The sequence below is a fragment of the Eleginops maclovinus genome, chromosome 2, assembly GCF_036324505.1.
Source record: "Eleginops maclovinus isolate JMC-PN-2008 ecotype Puerto Natales chromosome 2, JC_Emac_rtc_rv5, whole genome shotgun sequence".
Classification (NCBI taxonomy): Eukaryota; Metazoa; Chordata; class Actinopteri; order Perciformes; family Eleginopidae; genus Eleginops; species Eleginops maclovinus.
In genome coordinates this window covers 26579589-26603476 of record NC_086350.1, presented here as the reverse complement: position 1 = coordinate 26603476, position 23888 = coordinate 26579589, and the positions used below count along the sequence as shown (strand labels likewise).

Genomic DNA, 23888 nt, shown 5'->3' with positions numbered 1-23888 from the left:
TCACTCGATAAGGGGCGTGTTTCACTCGATGAGTGGGCGGGTCTGATCGCGACCTCCTCTTCACTGCGCATGCTTCAGATTCTACTGCGCAAGCGTACTTCGAACTGGCTCCAAATTTTCAAAGATGGCGTCGCCTCGGTTGCTTCAATTCTATAGAACACAGCTGAATGGAGCCACTCTGTCCATCTATATATACAGTCTATGGTTTTTCTAAATTGGGCTGAGATCAATACTGGGCAACACATGGTCACATGGGGTTCTCCGGATTCTTCTATAGGCTGACGTCCCGCCCCTGAAGACGTCACCGTCGCCATCTTGTTAGCGATGTCCTGAAGCTCTACGATATTCTATTATGCAATCCTTCTGAGGTTTATCAGTTATTAAACATGCAATAGTATCATTGCAGCATCAATGAGTGAGAGGTAGAGGCGATGTGTTTAGTATGTAACTCCACGCGTCCTTCTCCCTCTACTCATATATACAACACAATATTAGCTACATGCTATCTGAGGCTAAAAACAACATCCGGTAGAACTACCGGAATTGGACATATATGATCCGTCCAGAAACAGTGAATTATCTTTTAATGTTCCGCTTCAATATATTGATTATTTCTAACAAACCCCTGCCTCCTCTATTGCTTCTGCACCTGGGTCCTTCCCCCAATCCTGACACAGATTTTATGAATACTGTGTTACGTAATACTGTTAAGAAAAAAGTCCTGCTTTCAAAATGTCACTCAAGTAAAAGTACAGCAGTATTCTCATCAAAATGTACTTAAAGTAGCGACAGGAAAGTAGTCATTGTGCAGATCCATTCCAGAATAATATATCTGATATGTTTTATAATTATGATCATTAAAGTGTTCTCAGAGCTGGTAAAGGTGCAGCTAGTTTGAATGACATTGCATACTGCAGGTTGAAAATAATTCCAATTACCCAAGGGGGGCCTGAGTGAAAACGTTTGGGAACCACTGACCTAACCTCATACAGTTTTGTGAAATCACTTTGCAATAACTATTCAGATGCTGCTCTTGCATCGAATTGTTGTTTGGAAATAACTTTGCCAGACCAGCTTGGTAGAGCTGTCCGCTGAGGCCTCTCCACTGTCTGGGTGTTTCTCGCCTCAGAAACTAGCCGGGTGCCCTGATTGGCTGAAATACCAAACCGACCATGAACTATAGCATGACTCATACCCCTCTGTTTCAGTCCTGTTACAAAAGTGCTGATGCTGTGTCTGTAGCTTTAAATGCAAACGAGCTGCTGCTGGCCACGCCCCTTGCCGAAGTGTTTTTGGCTCTTTCCTTTCACAATGTCCACCGGCTGAAACTCAGCGGTGCAAGGGTTCATTTGTGATCCTGAATCCGACCCTGAAGTTGTAATTTGCGCATGCAGCACAAGTGACGTCAAAAATGAACTTCCCGTATGAACTGAAACCTAACTCATCCATTTTTTGGAGCAGCTTGCACATACATGGATCAGGAGGGCAAGAGAGAGAGCCATTTTTGCTGACACTTTCTGCGTCTCTTAACACACAGGGGAGCTTTAAAGACATTAAAAAGTGCATTTTGGATGATAGGAGACGTTTAAATCACAATGGATGAATCGAGTGAATTTGATTTATGGAATGGAGAAAATAACCCTGAGAATCAAGATCCTATTTTTGAGGAAAGATGGAAAAATGGGTAAAAAAACCACAAAACATTTATAATGAGGAGGTAGGATCTGAAAATGAATGCACGCATTAGTATTACTGTTGCATCCATTATGTGTAAGCTACCTCTGATAGAGTATTTCAATTTGTGTTAATGAATTATTATTATTATTCTGATTTGTCGATTGTTGTGTAGTTCATTTGTGTATCTAAGTGTTTATTTTGTTATGTGTGTCTTGTAATGAAATACTTTCTTAAAATGCAAAAAAAAGAGTAAATAAAAACAAGTCCAAAGACGTTTGTGCCGCAGTGTCTCTTTCTCAGTGTCTCTGCCTGATGTTTGGACAAAGTGTTGGAGTTTTTGTAACTTGTTGAATTATGTTTGACCGGTCCTGCTTCCTGATGAAGTGGCTAATCTTGGCTTTGAAACTTTCTGAAGCAAAATGAGGTTACGTGACGGCGTCCAACACACACTTTTCCAAAAGCACGCACAGAGATGTTGTTTGGTTCCACTGGAAAAAATATGGTTTATTACAGTTTTTTACAGTTGCTAAGACACTAAAATGACATGCATAGCACAATTATTTAAACTGACACACAGAGAGCAAAACCTCTTCTCAAGTCTCCAAAACTCTGAACACATTTTCTGCTTTACACACATTTTGCAATCCAAAAGATGTGCCACCTGGCCAAACACCTCAATGCTTAATTGTTAGCACTTCAATCAGGAAGTAAGCACTATAAAAGCACCACAGGTGAGCATCTTTGTTTTACAACAACAATGGAAAACGTCGCAGAGAGAGGAAGAGGAAGGGGGAGAATGAGAGGAGGAGGAAGAGTGAGAGGTAGGGGTATAGCTGGTAGAGGAGCTCATGGCCAACTTTCAAATGAAATCTAAGCAACCTGAGTTGATCATGTCATCAACCATGGGCTGACAATGCGAGAGGCTTGACAGAGTTCAGCCCAACTTGAGCTGTTTTACTGTCGCCTCTGTCATCCGGACATTTAGACTGGAGCACAGGTATGCAACCAACATTTCTTTCACACTTTGTAGCACACGCCATTTCATAGTGTATCAGTTGGGTGACACCTGTTTACTTCATGAATGGCTGATGTCATACACTTACTGTACACGTTTCCTTTGGACTACGCCTTCTGGGCTGACGTTGTTGGAATGTATTTGTGTTCCTTGTGTTGAACGCAGCGGCAGCTGGATGCTTTTCCATATTTCGGGACATCCGCTTGGGACGCTTTGGAGCTGGGTTAACCTCCATTGGACTACGCCTTCTGGGCTGACGTTGTTGGAATGTATTTGTGTTCCTTGTGTTGAACACAGCGGCAGCCGGACTCATTTCCACATCTCGGTCAACCTCCATTGGAGAACATCTTCCTCTCATAGCTTTTTGGTTTCGAAACATCTTGCTTTTGATTTTCCCAGTGTAGGCAGGAGCAGGAGACATCATAACATCTTGAGACATCCGATTGGGACGCTTCTGAGGTGGGTCAACCTCCATTGGAGAACATCCTCCTCTCATAGCTTTTAGGTTTTGAAACATCTTGCTTTTGATTTTCCCAGTGTAGGCAGGAGCAGGAGACATCGTAACGTCATGCGGGTATTTTTTCCCATCACTCCTCTTTAAGTTCATCTTTTGGTGGGCAGATGGGGGCCCTGGAGGCAGGGGGAGCGTCTTGGCATCAGAGTGTCCATAGTAGTAGTCCCTGCTTTGGTGACCCATAGTGGCTGGCTTTTGAAAGCTGCGGTTTCTGCTAAAAGTCAGATAAAGACATGTTTATGTCAAAACATTAGTTAGCACACTTTGTTAAAAGCTATTACTACAACAATCAATCCAGATCTCATCTTTGGGATCTTAAATGTGAAGTTATTGGACTCTAATGCTACACTTACCTGTCAGTTTGATCTCTTCTGTGAGCCCTGATGTTCAGCTGATGGTCATTTGCCTAGAAAAGATTTCCTTTTTGTTAGTTTATTTGTTTATTGATGATAGTTTGGGAGCACATCATTTCACAGTTGTAGTTGTATGTAATATGTTGTGGCCTTGACATAAAATAGCATGGATGTATATGATTTTGTGAATGTGTATGCAGTTTTCAGCTATAAAGCAGAGAAGAGACTTACCATTGTCCCAGCCTTTTTTTGGTATGGGCTGTACCGGATGTCCATGGTTGACTTGCGTTTGACAATCTGTATAACATAACATAAATTATTGTCAGTGTTTAAAGCCTAATATTAAAAAAAGTTACATTAAACTACTCAAACTACAATGTTAAAACAACATGTATGTATATGAAAACACAAAATCCTAAATATGTATAGATAAGATCCACTTAGACTTACTTCAGTGATGGATTTCAGTCTGACTCTGTATTTCTTTCTTGAAATAAAAACTGACTGTTCCAAATGGCATTACCAGGGTCACTAGATGCCCTTCTCAGCGAGATAAAGACTACGTTTGGGTTGAAGGGCAACATCAGACTGCAACACATGGACCAAGATTTTGGCAATGAATTCTTCAATCTGAATTCTACCAATGATCTTCTGGATTTGGGGACAATCCAGGTGATCCACCAGCAAACAAATCCCCCTCTGATCAGTGCCACTGAGACCACAACATCTAATTCTCTAGAGCAGCCTTTCTCAAAGTGGGTGCCGCGGCACACTGGGGTGCCCCCCGACTGTGTCAGGGGTGCCGCCCAAAAAAGTACGTATTCTGACATAAAAAATAAAAAAATCCCCCCCCAATTAAAAAAAAAGATGTGAATACATAAATACATTATTTGACCTACTAATGGATTACTAACATTGTAAATTAATGTTGATAATATATATCATTTTTATTTGAAAACATTTTACATTTTAAAATCTGACTCGCGGACCCGCCCACCGGGGTCAGATGCCAGCGCAGCGCATTGTTTGATTTAACCGCGAAAATACATTTAGTTTCAAAAAGAGCAAGCAACAACAGCATGGATCCTTTTTTCAAAGAAAAGCCCCACAAGAACCGGACATGATTGACTGTAACATGGAGCCTCAGCCTGCATGCGAGCCTTCGTCCACCAGCTCTGAGTCTGCATCAAATGTCACAAAGGTAGGCGCTAACAGTAAGGCTAAAAAGAGGACATACAATGACAGTTACCTCAAATTTGGCTTCGTCAGTACTGGGGATCCAGCATGTCCTCTCCCTTTGTGCTTAATATGTGGCATGAAACTGTCAAACGAAGGGATGGTTCCGAGCAAACTTAAAAGACACCTGACCACTAATCATCCATCACTTGCTGACAAGGATGCTGAATATTTTGTTTGAATGAAAAGTCAGCATAGCCGTCAAAAACAAATGATGATTAAATCTGCAAAAGTCTCAGAGAAAGCACTGGAAGCTAGCTACCTCGTAGCTGAAATAGTGGCTAAAACAAAGACGCCCCACACTATTGCAGAGACTGTAATTATGCCAGCATGTACAGCAATCGTGAACAAAATGCTAGGGCCTCAAGCTGCAAAAGAAATAGCAACGGTCCCACTGTCGAATTCTACAATAGGGAGGCGAATCAACGACATGTCAGTGGATATTGAAGATGTGGTTTTGGGGAAAATCAAGACAAGTGGACCTTTCTCTTTACAACTTGACGAGTCAACAGACGTGAGTGGGCACGCGCAGCTCTTGGCAAATGTTCGGTTTGTGGATGGGGACCGTGTTAGAGAGAACTTTTTATTTTGCAAACTGCTACCAAACAAAACGACAGGAGAAGAAATGTATCGTGTGACAACTGAGTATCTTGAAAATGGAGGATTGAGTTGGAAAAACTGCATTAGTATCTGTACTGATGGTGCGGCTGCAATGACTGGCTGTGCCAGAGGTTTCATTAGCAGGGCCAAAGCGCAAAACCCAGACATCCGAACAACCCACTGCTTCCTTCACAGAGAGGCACTTGCCGCAAAGACGCTCCCAAAAGAACTTTCCGACGTACTGGACAGAGCAGTGGATATTGTTAATTTCATAAAGGCGCGCCCGTTAAAGAGCCGCCTGTTTTCCATTCTTTGTGAGGAAATGGGCGCAGAGCATCAGAGCTTGTTGTTACACACAGCCGTCCGCTGGTTGTCGCGAGGGAAGGTTTTGGGCCGATTGTACGAGTTAAGAGAAGAACTCAGAGTTTTCTTGACAGAAGAGAAAAATGCATATGCAGAGCTGCTCGCAGATGGACAATGGTGCGTAAAACTCGCGTATTTGGCTGACATCTTTAAGCACCTCAATGAGCTGAACATTAAAATGCAAGGCAAAGAAGAAAACCTCCTCTCCTCATCTGACAAACTGCGTGGCTTCAGATCTAAGCTCACGCTCTGGCGATCCTTTGTGGGACAGGGCAGGCTGGATATGTTTCCCCTGTGCAACGCGCATGTAAACAGCAGCACACTTTCTGCCCTCATAGCCCAGCATCTGAAATCTCTCGAGGAGCGTTTTAGTCATTATTTTCCATCGGAATCTTACGCTCAGTTTGACTGGGTCCGTGATCCTTGGAGTTCAAGCGCACTGGAGAGCGCAAAGGACCTGTCACTGCCAACGCAGGAGCAACTGATGGAGATCAGGGAAGGCCGCACATTGAAAATGAGATTTGGTGACATGGAATTGGACAGGTTTTGGATATCAGTGGAAAAAGAGTACCCAATGGCCTCAAGTAGCGCTGTTGCTATTTTGCTACCCTTCTCCACAACTTATCTGTGCGAACTGAGCTTTTCAAGCCTGACATACATCAAGAACAAGTACAGGGAGCGCCTGAGGACTGTGGACCAGTAGCTCCGTGTCTGCCTCTCATCCATCCCTGCTAGGATAGGGCGGTTGTGTGCGTCGCACCAGGCTCACGTCTCCCACTGATGGTGAGTCAAAACCCCTCCTCTCTCTCAATTGCGGCTTGTTTGTGTAAGTGTGAGAGCGTGCCTGCGCTCTGCGCGCACGTCGACCTCTCTCTCTCTTCCTCTCTCATTGTGGATTATTGTGTGTGTGTGTGTGTGTGTGTGTGTGTGTGTGTAGGTGCGCGGATGGCACGGATGGAAACACGGATGGAAACAAGGACTATGATGACATTTTTTAAACCTGCATCTTTTTCTTATCTTATTCATTGTATCTCATTGTATTTATTTGTTGTCATGTCTACCCCCTATATTTTATTTTAACTGCATCCTGCACTTCATTGGAGTTCTCCTGGTCTCAATTTGTTGTTGAGTGCTTGCTTATATTCTTGTGGTTTTATGACAATTGTGACTGGTTTATTGTTTTGTGAAGCACTTCTGTGTTTTTAAAGGTGCTGCTAGATAAAGTTCCTATAAAGTTGTTATTATCATTATTATTATTCACAGTTCGTGTTGCACTTTACTGTCCCGTCTAAATAAACAGGACATTTGCATTTATGTTTAGGCTATGCAGTTATGCAGTGTCGTTTTTAATCATATTTTACATTGGGGTGCCTTGAGATTTTATGCACTTTTGAAAGGTGCCCTGACTGAAAAAGTTTGAGAAAGGCTGAATGCTACCCTTGTTGGCGCACTAGATGGAGCTCATATTCCCTCCACACGGCCGATCCATAGACGTATCTCCCCGATGAAACAGTCCCGCGTAGTCCTCCTGTTGGCCCGATGTCCTTCTTCTGTCAACGGCAGCAGGCAGGCACACGAGTCTCTTAAGATTACATCTATACTGTTCAACTACTAAAACAATAAACCCGGACTCCGGACAACGCAGCTAAACATGAGGCTAACTTAGCCGTTGCTACAGTTAGCATACAGTCTCGCAGTTTTGCATAGTCTTGTGAGTTTGTCACCAAATGGGTTCCACGCTCTTCTCCCAGGCACTCGAACACACAACAGTACTTCTAGATTATTGTTAACATTAATAACACAAAATAAATAAAGACCTTTTCCTCCCGTCTTAACTTCTCCGTCGTTGCCTCTCACTCCTTTTCGCGCCACTCCAACTTAAGTCCCCCCTCTTCTCAAACCCGGTAGGTTATAAAACTGAACTCTGATTTGTTCGCTAAAAAACTGACACCTCTACCAACCAATACAAATATGTGCTTCAAGGACTTCTAAAACATAGCAAATATGGCAACTTAACGAATAACTGACAATGAATGTAGGCTACTCTTCTTGTAACTTGGTGACGAAACAAAACGACATGTCAATACACATCTCTATAACCCTTTTCATTTCTTTATAAATGAAAATGTAAACAGAAATTAGTAGGGCACTACACAATAACAACAATTTGAATGCTAAAAAGACTAAAAGGGTTATGAGAATATGACTTCTCAAAGAATAGTGGCCTTGTGGCTTAATTTACCCCATCTGTAAATTGATCCGAGTCAAGGGGTAGATTAAGTCATCTGGGGGTAAAATGAGCAATTGACCTCAGCAAACCTGAGTTGTTTGCTACAGGATGTTGTTTCTGTCTGCTAACTCAAAGCCAGCTCACAGCATTCTCTGGAGGAAGGCCATGGAACTGGTCAGTCAGTTTTTTGATCTGGTCTGAAGCTCCTTCTCTCTCCTGTGTGAAGACCCTCTCTGCCTCTGCTGTTCCACTGTACCTACGGTCTTCACTTTGCCTGCACATATTCATTTTACTACAGTAGAAGGTGTGATGAAAATAATACCACTCATTAAAAAAAAGCATTGTATTGGGACTTGCGAGAACATGGCAGCAGAGGATCAGAGTGATCAGAACTCCTGCATGTTGAGTATGGAGGCAGGTTTTGTATCATACAGGATTTTCCCAAAGTTAATCTCTAGAGGTCTCACTCTATATGTTGAGAATGATGGTAAAATACATTTGATCCACCCAGATGACACAACTATTCCTCCTAAAAAGATTTCTATATCTGTTGAAACTGTAAATTAATAAAATGTTTCATAACACTTTTTCAGTATTGTTGTAATGTTCCCTGATGCGACAGTAAATGAGAGAATTAACAATTAAATACAGGGGGAAAAGATCAGTAGGAATCTTTATTGTAAAACTAAAGATCTCATTTCACTAACACCAACTCAAAAGGCCAGCTGGAAGATTCCAGATCAAACTAAGTTCAACCTCCTCTGAAAGAAGGGCATTGGAGCCATTAAAAGCCTTTAGATTTATGATGTAAATATCAGACGTAATTATAGCATTATTAAAAATGATTTTGAGAACTGTTAGGATATATTTGAAAATACTGAGAAAAATACTGTAATTAGGCAGCATTTTGCCGCATAGCTGGATCTGGCCACAATGCCTCGTCCACATCACAGGCAATATCTTCCCTTGCCAGACATCGAGAGAAGAAGCGCCTTGAGTGCCTTATCTATCCCTGAATCGCACCCACATCAATTTCATCACATTCCTCTTCCATAGCCTGCAAAAGAGGCATGCGCACAAAGGGCTGCCGGTCGTAAACCTTCCACCGCCATGCTGAAAAGAACTCTTCTATGGGGTTCAAAAATGGTGAGTATGGTGGGAGGTATTGCACGACAAATGGTGGGTGGTCAGCAAACCAGGTTTGGACTGGGGCTGCACGATGAAAGCTCACGTTGTCCCATACTATAACATACCTGTTTCTTCGATGCTCTGCATCATTCATACGTGGTATGAGAATATTGTGGAGTCTGTCCAGAAATGTGAGACAATGGGCTGTGTTGTATGGTCCAAGGTTGGCATGACGGTGGAGGACACCATGCGTATTGGAGATGGCAGTGCACATTGTGATGTTCTCACCACGTTGGCCAGGAACATCTATAATGGCTCTGTGGCCAATGACGTTCCTTCCCCTTCTTCTGGTCTTTGCTAAGTTGAACCCAGCCTCATCTACAAAGATGAACTCATGCGGGATTGCACGAGCATCCCTTTCCAGAACTCCCTAGAAACAAAGAACAAACATCAGTCAACTTGGTGTTATCAGTACACTGGGAAACCATGTTGCATGTAGTGTACTGTAGTCAATATTGTACTCACATCCACATATGCTCTTCTGAGCTCTTTGTTTCTTTGAGAGTTTCTCTCAAAAGGCACCTTATAAAGTTGTTTCATACTGATTTGGTTTCGCTCGAGAACGCGAGCCAATGTGGACAAACTGACTTGTTGAATGTTGTTGAATACGGTGTTGTCTTGGATGATGTGACTTTGAATATCTCTTACAGTAATCTGATTTCATTACTTTCCAAAACCAAGTTTACAATGGCAGCTTCCTGTACCCCGGTGAACATTAGGCCCCTTCCTCCACCATGGTTGCGTCTCTCAGTCCTTTAGAAAAACAACAAAACTAAAACATAGGGCACTGCAGCCTGAAGATATTTCCCCCACAGTAGAGTAAATGATACAGGAAATGTGTACAGTAAGTGTATGACATCAGCCATTCATGAAGTAAACAGGTGTCACCCAACTGATTCACTATGAAATGGCGTGTGCTACAAAGTGTGAAAGAAATGTTGGTTGCATACCTGTGCTCCAGTCTAAATGTCCGGATGACAGAGGCGACAGTAAAACGGCTCAAGTTGGGCTGAACTCTGTCAAGCCTCTCGCATTGTCAGCCCATGGTTGATGACATGATCAACTCAGGTTGCTTTGATTTCATTTGAAAGTTGTTGTCTTTGGCCATGAACTCCTCTTCCAGCTCTACCCCTACCTCTCACTCTTCCTCCTCCTCTCATTCTCCCCCTTCCTCTTCCTCTCTCTGCAACGTTTTCCATTGTTGTTGTAAAACAAAGATGCTCACCTGTGGTGCTTTTATAGTGCTTACTTCCTGATTGAAGTGCTAACAATTAAGCATTGAGGTGTTTGGCCAGGTGGCACATCTTTTGGCCAATTAGCTCATGAAGTGTTATTTTGAATGGCAGTGTTTTGATATGGCAAACATGTGACTTTGTGTCAGATTGTTGTGTCTTATGCAGAGAACCGTGTTCAGTGCATTCATTTTGGATTGCAAAATGTGTGTAAAGCAGAAAATGTGTTTAGAGTTTTGGAGACTTGAGAAGAGGTTTTGCTCTCTGTGTGTCAGTTTAAATAAGTGTGCTATGCATGTCATTTTAGTGTCTTAGCAACTGTAAAAAACTGTAAGATTATGCAGCTGTTTGTGACTATCATCGATAGAATCCAGTTTGCAATAACAGGCGTTCATTTTTTAATTCTGTGCTTGATATCTCATTTGAATTCAAACAAAGTTGAGTTAGAGAAGTCATTTATTCAGAATGCATCATCATGAGATTAATTTGAAATCTGAAATCAAAAACCTCTGACCAGAATAAGTACGCATGTGATTCAAAATACTTATATTACCTCTTTTTTAAAAATGTTTTTACATTTTCCCTCAAAGTTTTCATTTCCATTTCCTGTCTTTGATGTTGTGCACATTTTTGTTCACACAACTATAACTGTATGTGCTGTGCATGCATGTTGCGCTCATTAGTTTTATAGAAAAATAAAGGAGGTTTGTTTCAACAGAATATTTGTGTTTCTGCAAATATTTCTTTGGAGCAGAATTCTCCCCATACAGAAAAAGGCCCAAAAGATGAGTGTGCTTTAGATTGATCACATCTGTGTGTAGTTTGTTGGACAAAGTGCCTTGTGGTGTGAATGAAGTGTGTGCCATTTGGTGTTAAAGTTTGGTTTTGGTAAGTGTTTATGTAGTTTTGGGTGCAGTGCTTCATTTTGCAAGATATACGAGGTGTTTTCCACTTTGAGTGTGTGGTTTTGTGAATTGTGTTTAGTATTTTGAAGAAATGAGCCCTGCTTTCAAAAAAAGTGTTTTAGCAATTGAAAAAAACTGTAATGAGCGGGTATTTTCAAGAAGGCAGGTGGGGGGGTGTTTTAAAGCAGAGTACAATAGATTTAGAGCCCCTGGCGGCTCTACTGCAGCTAAACAGAACATTAAAGGAGTGGAGGTGCCAGGAGGAAGGGTTAGTTTAGGTTACCGATATGCAGATGATATTACAATAACAGTTGGGGACAGGGAAAGTGTTAGGGAGGTTTTGCATAGTGTAGAATTGTATGGTAGGGTAATATAGAGGAATCAGAGATGATGTATATAGGTGAGGAAAGATTAGGGCTAAAGGAGAGATTATTTTGGGGTGCTTGAAATACACTTGGGGATAAAGGAAAGAGAGGGTAGGGACACAGTATGAAGGGATAGTAAATATTATTAAAAGAACTTTGAGTTTTTGGAAAATAAGGAAGCTGAAATTAAGAGGGAACATAATTGTGATGAATGGGTTAACGAGTTAGCTGGTTAGCTATACTGTTTTTAGATGTTCTAGAGAGGGTGTTTAAAGAAATAGGTTAATTAGTGATTTAATTTGGGATGGGAGGGGGGTGAGGATTGCAAAATAAGTAATGGAAAATGAATATAAGGATGGAAGATTAAAACAAATTAACTTGAAAAGCTATAAGGGTAAAAGTGATCAGGTATTTAAATAATAAAGACCCTTTTTGGAAGGTCTTTCTTGTTGATATCATAAATAAATGTGGGGACAGTGCTATTTTTATGGTTTTTAAAAAAGGATGGATGAGCGGAATGAGTGCTTATCAAAGGGAAGTAATGAGTGCATGGGGAGAGTGTGGGAGCAGCCACTCTCAACCTGAGGATCACTCATGAGTGGTGTTCCTTATTCAGTTCTGCCGATGTGGAGAGCGGGGATGAGGAGGGTTAGGGACTTAGTATATGAGTTTGTACCGGGGTTTATGAGGGTACAGGTGGTAGTGGATGAAGTCACAGATAGGGATTTATTAATGGGATAGGCACTTTGATTTTTTACTTGGGCACAATAGGGTCTTTAATGATTTATTGATTAGCACGTTTGATGTGAAGGTGGAGAGTGGAAAACATGTATGTATGAGTTTGCTGAATGTAGTGGACTGGAAGAGTATTTAAGAATGAAATAAATAATAAGCCAATGTTGGAGTGAAAGGACACTGGAATGGAAGGAGCTGTGGTTGTTTGGAGTGAATGCAATGTGAATATTTAGAATTTGTACTGAGCCACACAAAGCATGCCGTTAAAATAAGGAGGAATATAGCACATTATGAGGGAAGGGCTCGTGGATCTTTTTGGAACGATTTGAAAAGACATTGATCTCCTGTATGGATACCTGGACAAGGAACTGTTTTTGGGGGACTTTGTGGAGGGATGCACTTTAATTGAAATCAATGATGGGGATTTTAAATATAATTTTAAGCATGTATAATGATGTGGCTGGTTAATGGTGTTTTAATTGTCTTTGGTTAACTCAAGTAATCATTATGTTTGTTTTTATTTGTTGTTGGTTTAAGCATCATATGTTGTGGTGTTTCTTTATTATTTTTATGATTTTTGCTAACCTGGAAGCCACTGAATGAATAAATAAAATGTGTGTTCTATTGTGGAAATAAGTGTGATAAAATATAAATTTGTCTATTTTCATAATAAAAGATTTAAAAAAACACACCCGATCTCGGAAGCTAAGCAGGGTCGGGCCGGGTCAGTAATTGGATAGGACACCGCCTGGGAACGGCCTGGGAACGCCCCACGACCCCCCCCAAGTCCCTAATACTGATCCTGGGTTGAGCAGAATCATGGCTCGGGATCGGATTTCGGATGCGAGCAGATTTAAATTTCATCTTTTAAAGAACTAATGACATTTAGGCCATCACAATTTAGGGGAAACAGATTACACCTCATGAACCATATATTTCCTGAACGCTTATACCTTTATGGAAGAGACCAGATGATCAAGCTGTAGCAGGTAAGTTTTATTTTCCAACAGGGCAGAACTTTAACTCAGATAACAGTGTCTTCACACAGATCTTAAAGGCAATCGATTCAGGTATAGTGCTTATCTGAAGAGACTGCCTTTAAGATCTGTCTGAAGACACTTTTTTCTGAGAATACTTGCCTGAGTTACTGTACTTTTCACACAGGTTTTAAATGGATTTGCTCCAGGTAAGTACAGTAACTCAGGTAAGTATTCTTACAGATTTTTACTTGTGCTCTGATTACCAGGTTGGCCAAATCCCAAGGGGCTTTCTTGATGATTGTGGATGCATCGAGGCATCATAGCAGAAGTTTAACTACTGTATTTTAATACAATTATGCAAACACCAGGTAAGAAGCACAGACCCTTTCAAATACTATTAAGAGTTTTTATTAATAATATGACATTATATTTTAATTGTATCTAAATATAATTTCTAAACAATATAAATAATACATTATTTATTCAATTATATATACAAAGTGTATTTACAGCACTTTAATGTATTACTAATTATTTTAATTAATTATATTAAATATATGTTAATATTATATATTAATAAATCAAGCAATAAAATATAATTTATAAATAACTATATTATAAATATACAAATATAATGTGATAAATAACATTTTTTTCAACAGCAGGAATAGCATTTGAAAACAGAAACATAGTAGTGCGCTTTTTTTCAGATTTCAGACCAGAGTGCGCAAAGTATCCAGGCATGACATGAGGAAAGGGCACAGGTGAGGTAAAGTGTCAATTGATATTCCTCTTCTCCAGTTCCTTGTCGAGCCTGTGGCTGGGCTGGAATCACCAGGAGTACCGGTGCTGCTGAAACTGCGGGTGGCACGCAGCAGTCGGCGGCAGCAGGCTTTGGCTGGATGGGCCAGTGCGAAGGCCCTGGCTCTGGCTCTTCAAAGTCCAACCTGCAAATGTTTAAAACACAGGAGATCATGAGTATACATTTAGGTGCATTAACCCTTTGCTCTCCACGCAAAACACAAGTGAAGTGCTTAAGCAGCTTACCTCCGCTTCTCACCACGCCTTTTCCCAGCGACATGGTGAGGCTGTTAGTACTGCACTTGAGGTCTGTCTGGTGGCGGTAGTGACGACGGCAGAGCAGGAGCTTTGGGCAGCGGTTGATCAGACAGCACTGTCTGTTGAGGCTTGGCTTTGGGCATTACCGTTGCCCTGTAGTTGGCCTTCTTCTCCTCCCTCGTAAAGAAGTTGGAGGTGGACTTGCTGTTGATGTTCGGCAGCGGGATGGAGAAGCCGCAGAGAATGGGATCGTCTCTCACTCGGTCAGCAATCCGCTTGTACTGCCCCTTTATAGAAGCAGTGACTTTGCTGGGAGAGGCAAAGTGATTGGAGGGTGGGCGGTTCTTGAGCATCTTGATGAGGAGGTAGAGCAGACAGCTGTCCTCTGACACCTGTGCTGCCTGAGGGTACCTCATCCAGCCAAACTTTGTCTTCTGAGCCGCGCTGCTCTCGGAGGTGTCAGCTCCAAGGCAACAGCCAAACAGGGTGTAGCCCCACCTGGAGTCATACTTTTTGACAAAGTTGGCGGAGGTCTTGTCCTGCTCGTGGAGAGAACCGGCGGCGGCGACAATTTTCTGCCTGAGGTCGACTGGCACGAGGTGGTGGTCACTGTCATCTGCCAGCTCCAGAAGCAGCAAGGCCAGTGCCTCCATTTCCTCTATTTCTGGCAGATGGAGATGCCGCTGGGTCACAAGAACGTCCTGCAGAGCGGGGCAATCCTCCTCCTCCACCTGCTCTGTCTGCGTGAGGACGGCGTGTTTCCCACAGACGCTGTCTATTGGGTCCTCCTCCGACACGTCGACACCCTCATCAGCCAGCTCCTTGTCCTCCTCTTCAGCCACCGCTGCTGTTGCTGCCGACTCCTCCTCCTCATCACGAGACTGCTCTTCCTCAGCTGCAAACAGGTAATAAGTGTGATAAGTACAACGTGCCCAGGCAGTTACAACAAGTACTTAAGATCACTTGTATGTATGTAAGCATGCTGTACCTTTCTGTGCGTAGTACTGTCTTGCAGTGAATGCAGTGGACTGGCACATGGCATACTCGACACCAAGGAGCTCCTCCTCGTCCGGGTTCTCGTAGGCTACTCCTCAGGGTAGGGCAGAGGAGCGGCGAAGTTTGGCTCCAGCACATGCTCCTTGCCAAAGAGCACCTCGGCCTGCTGAGTCATGCGCTGGATCTGCCGTGCGTCCACGCACGTCGTCTGCCGACCCTGACGGCCAGCCACCCGGAGGGATTCCATCCTGGCGTTCCACTGCACGGCGAACGCAATCAGGTACACCTGAAACACATTGTATGAAACACATTTGATGTATTATTGTATATGCTTGACAGAGGTGATGTGATGAATTTTAAAAATCCTGAATGACTGAAAGTGTTTGCTTTGTTGTGTTTTCTTTTTCATTAGTCACTTGGAATGGCATGATGCCACATCTTTGTGAAGGAATGGCGTTGTACAGATGTGCGTGCAACCCCTCCAGAGAGTTGCTGCCTCGGCGGCACCTGTACTTGTTCAGCCGCACGCCGTTCAGCACCACAGCCTTCACAGCCACGTACAGCTGAGTACCAGGGGGATCCTGTAAAACACAACACAATGCACAGCTTTTGGCTAGTTTCTGGTGTCCATTTGAAATATTGCCGTGTTAGTTTAGATGGTCTTTACAAATGATACATGATGAGTACCAGACATAGAAATGAACCCACCTGCATGCATCCGAGATGCTTGCTTGCCGTTGCCGAGTGCGAATCAACAGCCTCAGTGTACTTGAAGAGGTGGATTCCATCAATGTCGAGGCCTGCTGGTCCCTTGAACTCGACAATGATGGACTCAATGACTGAGGCAGTCTCCAGTAACACAGTGTATATATATCCCAAACATTTGAGTGTGTGGTTACTCTTACTGATTTTACATAAATTATATAAGAGTGGCATTAATATGACACATTCTCAATGTTACGCTTACCTCAACCCCCCGGGTAATGCGCCTGACATAGGACGTTATCTGGTGGGACTTGAGGAAGGCGATCATCTCCTCGTTCGAGTACCTGGCGTACAACTCCTAGTTGCCACTCCTGACTGCCTGGTCCCCCTTGTTGTAGGCGAGCACCGCACCTGCCATGGCACTCGTGAAGGCCCCGTACTTGGCGTGGCTCTGCTTGATGACAACGCAGCCCAGCGGTGCAGCCAGTATCTGATGTCCAGTCTGACCACAGCCCCCCTCTGCACCCAGTCACTGAACAGAGTCTCCAGGAAGGACGATCCACTGTCCCTGAAACCAGACATCAGATCAATTGTGTGGATGTTATTGTTGTTACATGTTTCATCCAGGTGTTTTGTAAATTATTAAATTGTTATTGAACATACCGGCAGCAGTTGTTGTCTGCATATATGACTTTTGGTGCAGGAGCTTTGGTACGTTTAAACCAGGCCATCAGACCTCTGGCCATGCGCGCGTAGCACCCCTCGGACTCGGCTGCCACCACCACCGTCGTCACGAACTGGCCCCACTCATTCAACACGCTGGTGATGTCGCCGTAGATCTTCTTGAGAGCCTATTATAAAAGACAAAATCAAAACATTCATTGTGTTGTCTTAATTAACAACTGTATACATGCCTTTCTTGTGCCGTCGATGCAGAGGATTTCTCCGGTCACGCTGAGAGTTTGGTTGCGGTAGACGGGCATCTTTTCCATCTCCATGATCAGATGTGCACGCCTCAGCACGCGAGCAGATGGAAGGGGAGACTGGGGAATGGGAGGGGTGTAGGTGCCGGCAGGTTTCACAAAGGACAGGATGCCCCTCTGAGATGACGATGATGATGACGCCAAAGATCCAGCTGTGTGGGCCTCGTAGAGCAGAGTCTGGTACAGGTCACGCCGCTCCATGTACCACTCGTTGTGATCCTGCTGCAGGAGTCGCTGCACCTTGGTCATGGAGAGGGCGTTGAGTCGGTCGCTCAGCAGGGTGACCACTCCTCTGTCGATGGCACGCTTCCCGCACAGGATGGCAGGAAACATGCTTCTGATGGCCGGGGTGAGGTTCATCAGGATCTTGGGACTGTACGCCAGCCACATGTACTGCTGCTGTTGTGCATGAGTCTCCACCTCATCCTCACCTTCATCGTTGTGTGTCGCCGACGTCTTCCTGATCCTCTCACAGTGTGGGTATTTCAGTTTCTCCGTCAGGAGGGTATAATTGTATGTCATGCCACACACTTGCCTGGCGTAGCTGCCGAAGCCCTTCTTCTCCAGGTATTCCCCAGGCGGCGCAGGGCAGTTGGTGTTGGGGCAGTGGATCATGGTCTTCATCACACCAACTGGCCGCCAGAAGAAGGCAGGGGTCGTGAAGAACGCCAGCATGTTGGGCACTGCTCCCTTGATGGACACAGGAGGTGGGGTTGGATGGAACTTCATCTTGTCCTTCAACAACTTCCTCTCCATGGTCTCATCTTTGGCATTCTTGTACTTGGACGGCCTGTCACACAGTCCGTAATGTTGGTGTGGCAATGCCAAGGGCTTGGGCAGACGCAGGAGGCTGCTCCCAAAACTACTGCCAACCCTCCAGCTGGATGTTGGCAGAGGCAGAGGGCTCTACTGGGGCTGAAGGTCCGGGCCTGTTGGCAGGTGTCCTGGCTGGCAGCGGGAGTGAGCTCTCCCAAGGTGGTGAGCTGCGTGGAGACCGACACCTCGAACTCGTCCAGGAGACTTTCTGCAAAACACATGCCACACACACACACGCACAAAAAGGTTATTAAGTGCATTGCTTTACAATAATGAATTTCACATAACGCAAGCAAAAAACTAGCAATTCAATGTCATTTCATTTTCATATGAGCATAGTATTACCTGCAGCAGCCAACAGCTCAGCATCACTGGCATAGTTAGAGTCATGCTGGAACTGGGAAATAGAAGACTCGGGCTTTGATCAGGGAATAGGGACTTGGTGGAGAATTCGCCTACCCGGGGCCTTAAACTTTTAGTGTGAGTCCTTCGTCCACAGAGGGCGCTGAATAGGAAGGAGAACAACTAGTCTCTGGCTCCCAATTTCCCTTCTGAAGCATTTCAAACTATTTATACGGTTGTTGTTTTTTTAAGACAAAGTGAATTGATGACATCTGGAGGCAGAACACATGTCCAAAGATTGTAGGCTTGAATCCAAGCTACTGATGTTTATAATCTATTGAACAGAAGTGTCCAAACTACGGCCTGGTGCCAGATGTGGCCCGTAGTCCATTTTGAATTGGCCTTCAGCAACTTGAAATAGTATCCTGGAATATGGCCCACACATGAAGCTTGTCTTGTATTGTACTTCTTAAATATATGTAAAAACCCACTTTTCAAAAAAATTAAAATAAAGACATTTTCTAACAAATGTAAGTTGATTTGAAAAAAAGCTGAATAACTTTTTTCAGATAACAAGCTTGGAATAGACCCTTATTATAACAATCTGAGGCTCCTGTTTTAAGGGATGAGCTGCAACACTTTTCTAACAAAATAAATGAAACACTATGGAGAGCTGTAGGCTGTTTTATTCTTAAAGAATGTTCAAGTATCAACAATAATTTACCTACATTTGGCTATGAAGCAATATATCTCACCTGTAGTGAGGGGCCCAGCCCTTCATCTGTTTTTCGGGCCCTCAGTGAGAGCAGTTTGGACCCCCCTGATATAGAACATGAGAGGAATAAAAGTGCTTGTGGTGTTTAAACATGAATTCATAGAGATATTGACTAACAAGACTTGTGTTATGCAGTTAACTATTTATACATTTCTAATAAATATTTTATATTTCTACTAAATATTAAGTCAAACTTATTTACTTCTATCAAGTTTACTACTTTTTTTTAATCAGGGCAAGTTTTTAAGTAACCAATGTAGACCTGTATTGAAGCTCATGGTTTGTGTGTTGTGGATAAATAATTCAAATATAACTATCACATTTAATATAAACTTTGAAGGTATTGATCTTATTATAATTGTTTTGTTAAAGAGAACACCTTTAGAAATTCTAAACATAGCACTTAATACAATATATACATTAAACACCTTTCCAATCACTAGGGATCATAGAAATGTAATTTAAGTTCCTTCCGCCTCTACTTCATGGACCGTCCCACGTTTACTGGAACAGTCTGTGTGGGGGGCGAGTCCATCCTCCTCTTTGTGTGAAATTTCCACAGAACCAAAATCCACCAGAGAAAAGAGCTAAAATAAGAAGAATATCTGTAGATCATCCTCTAGTTGTAGTTAATGTTCTTATTTTTTCATTGGGTTTCAGTTTTGCAGTTCTAGTTTAAGTATTTTAAGCGTAGGTATTCTAGTTTGACGTTTTGTATTTTTGTTATTTCTTTTGAGTCAGTAAATGCTGTTGACAAACAGCAGTTGCTTTAAGAAGGCACTTTATATTCCTACTGGATTTATATAACATACATCAGATCAGAATTACGTTATTCTTCCCGACTGGATTTTATTTCAAGTAATCATAATACATGACAAAACTTTTATTTAAAAACATTTATTTAAGCATTTTACAGTTTACAATGGGCTTCTGACATGTAACCAGAACAAGGGAAATATCTTTAGAAGTAACAGGAAACACTGTTCAAAAGGGAACAGCGGGAAAATAATACATAAATACAATAAATACATTCCAAAATGTGAAATAAAAAACCCAATATGAACAAGTTAAAATTGGACAAATACAATACACAAGACAGTATCATGGAAGATTGATCGTTATGTAAAAGTAATGAATTAGTAGCCCAAGTTGCTCAGGGAAGATTAGTTTGCAGTCCTCACTGAAAAGTTGCAGACTGCACTGGTGTGACCCTTAGATAAAACACTCTTTATATTCTAACAGTATAACTGATACATCGCGTTCATCTGTAACAAACGTCAACAAACACTTTTTAGTTTGTCATATTGTGACCACTGTTTGGCTTTTTACCAAATACACCACAAATCCAATTTCTTTGGCAGGAAGCCTCAGTCTTTACATTTGAATACATTCGGAAAGAATATATACGAGTCCACCCTGAATATCTGACAGCTTCTAGAGCTGTCTGGCAGTGTTTTCAATGATTGGTCGAAAGGATTCAGGAAGTGCCACACATTTCTTATTGATAATCTCTATCGTGCTACTTGGTTGTGATGGATGTCAACTGATATGGCTTTTCGAAGACACACTTTCAGCAGTAATATGTGGCCATGCGAACAGTTTTGTGGGCTGAGTTTCTTTTGTATCTGCAGCTCAAATGTACTCTCAATGTGTTCAGTGAGCTGAGCCTGTAAGGTTGCATCATCTGTGTAACTTCATCACGCCTCAGCCAAGTTGGCATACATGGAGACGTGTGATGAAGCTATGAGAAGTTACTGACAGCATGTTCCAGGGTTTCTGAGTAAACGCTTCTTGTTCAGGTACTGTAAATCAGAGCAGAAGATATTATTTTACCATGTAACCGCTAGAGTGGTGCAGGAATCCTAAAAGGTGAAAATAAATTACAACATCCGGTTCCTTCAACATTTTCTTTAATGTGTTTGTTGTTAGAAGCCTGAAATAAGATCTGTGGATAACACAAGCGCAAGTTTTTTTTATGATATGAAATACTACGTAAATACCCACCTGAATAATCAGAAGCAAGTGTCTAAATAAGACTGCTTAACGTCATAACGCCAAGCATTAGCCGCGTTCAGCTTAGCATGGCTGAAGTCATGTAGTTCGTTTATAACCTAGTCTGTGTTTGCCACATATCTTACTTTCTGCAATTATCCTATATCCAATAAAGAAATACTCATTGCTTTTTGGCAAGGGAGTGCTTGCGATGCGGGATGCCCTACAAAAATACTTCACCGCATCACTCTGGTCCGCTGTAGTGGCTCACACATTCTGAAAAGTCAGACAAGGACCAGAGAGTAACCAGGTTTAGTCTTTGGTCAATTGTAGGGGAAGGAAAAGAAAATGTGTCACTACTGGGGTGACCAGGGGCCAACAAGCCATATGTATGACAAAGAGTACCTTTGTACGGGACGGTGCTGGACATGTTACTGCGTTGCTAGGAGCTAGTTTGGATTGAAACAATGTCTATCCTGGCGTTTCTTGTGAGTTTCGGGGAAGTATCGCTTCAAAACGTATTCACTTATGTGCGCAATTGAAAAGAAATTCTGCTGAAGCTCACAAAAACTCTCTGGGAGTTGCCCTCCATAGCAACACATCTGACACAGCTAATGGTGAAAGCCCTCTCGTGTTTTCTAAACACCTTTGGATAAAAACCAAGTTTGAAATGGACAACTGTCAATCTAATGCGGGACATCGGCTAAATGTCTAGGACAAATGATCAAAATGCTGTGAAGTCCCTCAAAGCGGGACACCTGTTCACCCTAGTCACTACCCTCACTCAACACATATTGCCCTTAGGACCCTGAACCCTCCCTGTACTCCAGTGACAAAAGAAGAGAGTGATGGAGGAACTGTGCAGCTCCCAGTGGGAGTGGTGTGGGTGGATGCTCCCTCGATGAATACCAAGTGGCAGACTCAGACACTGAGCAACATGACTCAGCAGGAGGAGCCAGCTGTTTGCTCCTGCTGGCTGTAGTCAGAAGGAGTCCATCGGGGCAGTCTGAGTTAACGTCATGCACACTTGGCTGTAGGCAGACAAAAGGCCATGATGGAGGGAGGCACCAGGATGTCAGTAAAGATGGGCCGATACCCTGCAGGGAGAGGTGGGGCACTCTGCTCCAACAGGTCCAGTACGGCCCCTCTGACGTCCCTGGAGACATCACCACGGACATCCAGCAGCACACTCACATGCTCTTCACTGAGGAAAGGAAAACAAGGTCATAAAAAACTCATTCTAATAAATATTTTTATAGAGGGGGGGTCATGTTACCTGATGTCGGGGTATTTGGCTGCCAGTCCAGAGACCTCCAGAGTCAGCATGTTGGGGTCTTTCAGTCTGATGAAGTCAGCCAGGACGGGCAGTAAGGCGAGAGGGTTCACTTCAGGAACTGAGCCTTCTCCGTCCTACACACACACACACACACACACACACACACACACACACACACACACACACACACACACACACACACACACACACACACACACACACACACACACACACACACACACACACACACACACACACGTTGTATTGTTAAATCTAAAATGACTGGAGCTGTTCCTGAGGTTGAGCATCAACCGAATGAAAACAGCTGTTTCCACCAGGTTGTCAGAATGCTGAACTCTCCCCTCCCTCTCACCTCTCCCTGGACCTGGACTTTAACAACCCCCACACACACACACAGACACAGAAATCCAGCACCAGACCCTTTTTTTACCCTGCTATGGACAATAATTTGCACAATCCTTTGCCCCATGTACATTTCTTAATATATCCAACCTCGTACTTCTGAAGGAACTGTTTGTTTTTGTTGTGTTATTTTGTATATATTGTGTTATTTATGCCCTTTCATGTGTGTATATGTATATTTATATATAAGTTGGGTGTATAGGAGTGAATGTATACATATTCTATATACATATTGTATATTTTTACTTTTCCTTTTTTTTATATACCTCGGAACGTTCTGTCTGTACACACTAATGGAAAGATTGACAATAAAGTTGATTTTGACTGACTTAAAAAATAACAAATATATGATACGATATATGTTTGACAGATATCGTAACCGGATATGACCAAGGGGAATTATTATTTATGCAGTATAATTCTCGATATCATCACAAATACATAAAAAATAGGATATTGTGGGTTTTTTTAGATGGATCTGTACCAAACAGGGAGGTTTTATTAAGTCTGTATAACACCATTTGCAGTCAGGGACTTCTCTGCATCAGATTGTGTCACAGATTTTGATTTGACTAAATATTTGGCTTAATGTGATTGTGATATTGCACTTTTCCATGTTGTGATCAAATTTGGATTCATGTAGCTTTACATTTTGAATGGTGATTATTTATTTTGCCGTCCAATCAGCCTCTGAGAAATCCTTCGTACCTGATCTGTAGCACAGCATGATAAATCAAAGTGTGAGAGTGTGTTTTCCTCCTCACCAGGCCGTGGAGGATGTCTCTGAAATGCTGATCGTCCTGAACCATCTGCTGGGCGAGCTGCCTCCTCTCCTCAGCGCTGCGACACACCAGCTTCTTCTGCATCAAAGCCCGCACGTACTCCACCACCAGCAGCCACTGCGCCTCCTCCTGTAGGCGCTGCACACACACAGGGGTTCAGCAGGCCGGGGGGGACACACAGAGGGTTCAGAACAGAGGACACGTCTTTTACATCTACACACAGATGATAGCCTACAAAATATTATGCTGCACAAAGTGTTTTTAGAGATGTTGTGATGAAAACAGTGAAATGAAAAGATAAAATATCCACACAAACATTGATCGATTGCTGAAGGAGAGACCCTGC

At 42.8% G+C, this 23888-nt stretch overlaps 1 protein-coding gene and 1 long non-coding RNA gene across 2 annotated transcripts in view; both read right to left on the bottom strand.

Moving 5' to 3' along the window:
• Positions 1-3092: 3092 nt before the first annotated feature.
• LOC134875836 (uncharacterized) lies at positions 3093-3857 on the bottom strand. The gene is made up of 3 exons (XR_010167296.1): positions 3791-3857; positions 3560-3612; positions 3093-3420 (listed from the first exon to the last, which is right to left on the bottom strand). It is a non-coding gene; the product is annotated as an uncharacterized LOC134875836 (long non-coding RNA).
• Positions 3858-19956: 16099 nt separating this feature from the next.
• The window catches only part of exoc3l1 (exocyst complex component 3-like 1), a 30678-nt gene continuing 26746 nt past the window's right edge, over positions 19957-23888 (bottom strand). Inside the window, exons 13-15 of the mRNA XM_063876222.1 lie at positions 23525-23680; positions 22338-22471; positions 19957-22265 (exon numbers count right to left, since the gene is read on the bottom strand). Of these exons, the coding sequence (XP_063732292.1) occupies positions 22079-22265; positions 22338-22471; positions 23525-23680 (477 nt within the window). The 3' untranslated portion in view covers positions 19957-22078. The remainder of the gene's footprint in view (positions 22266-22337; positions 22472-23524; positions 23681-23888) is intronic.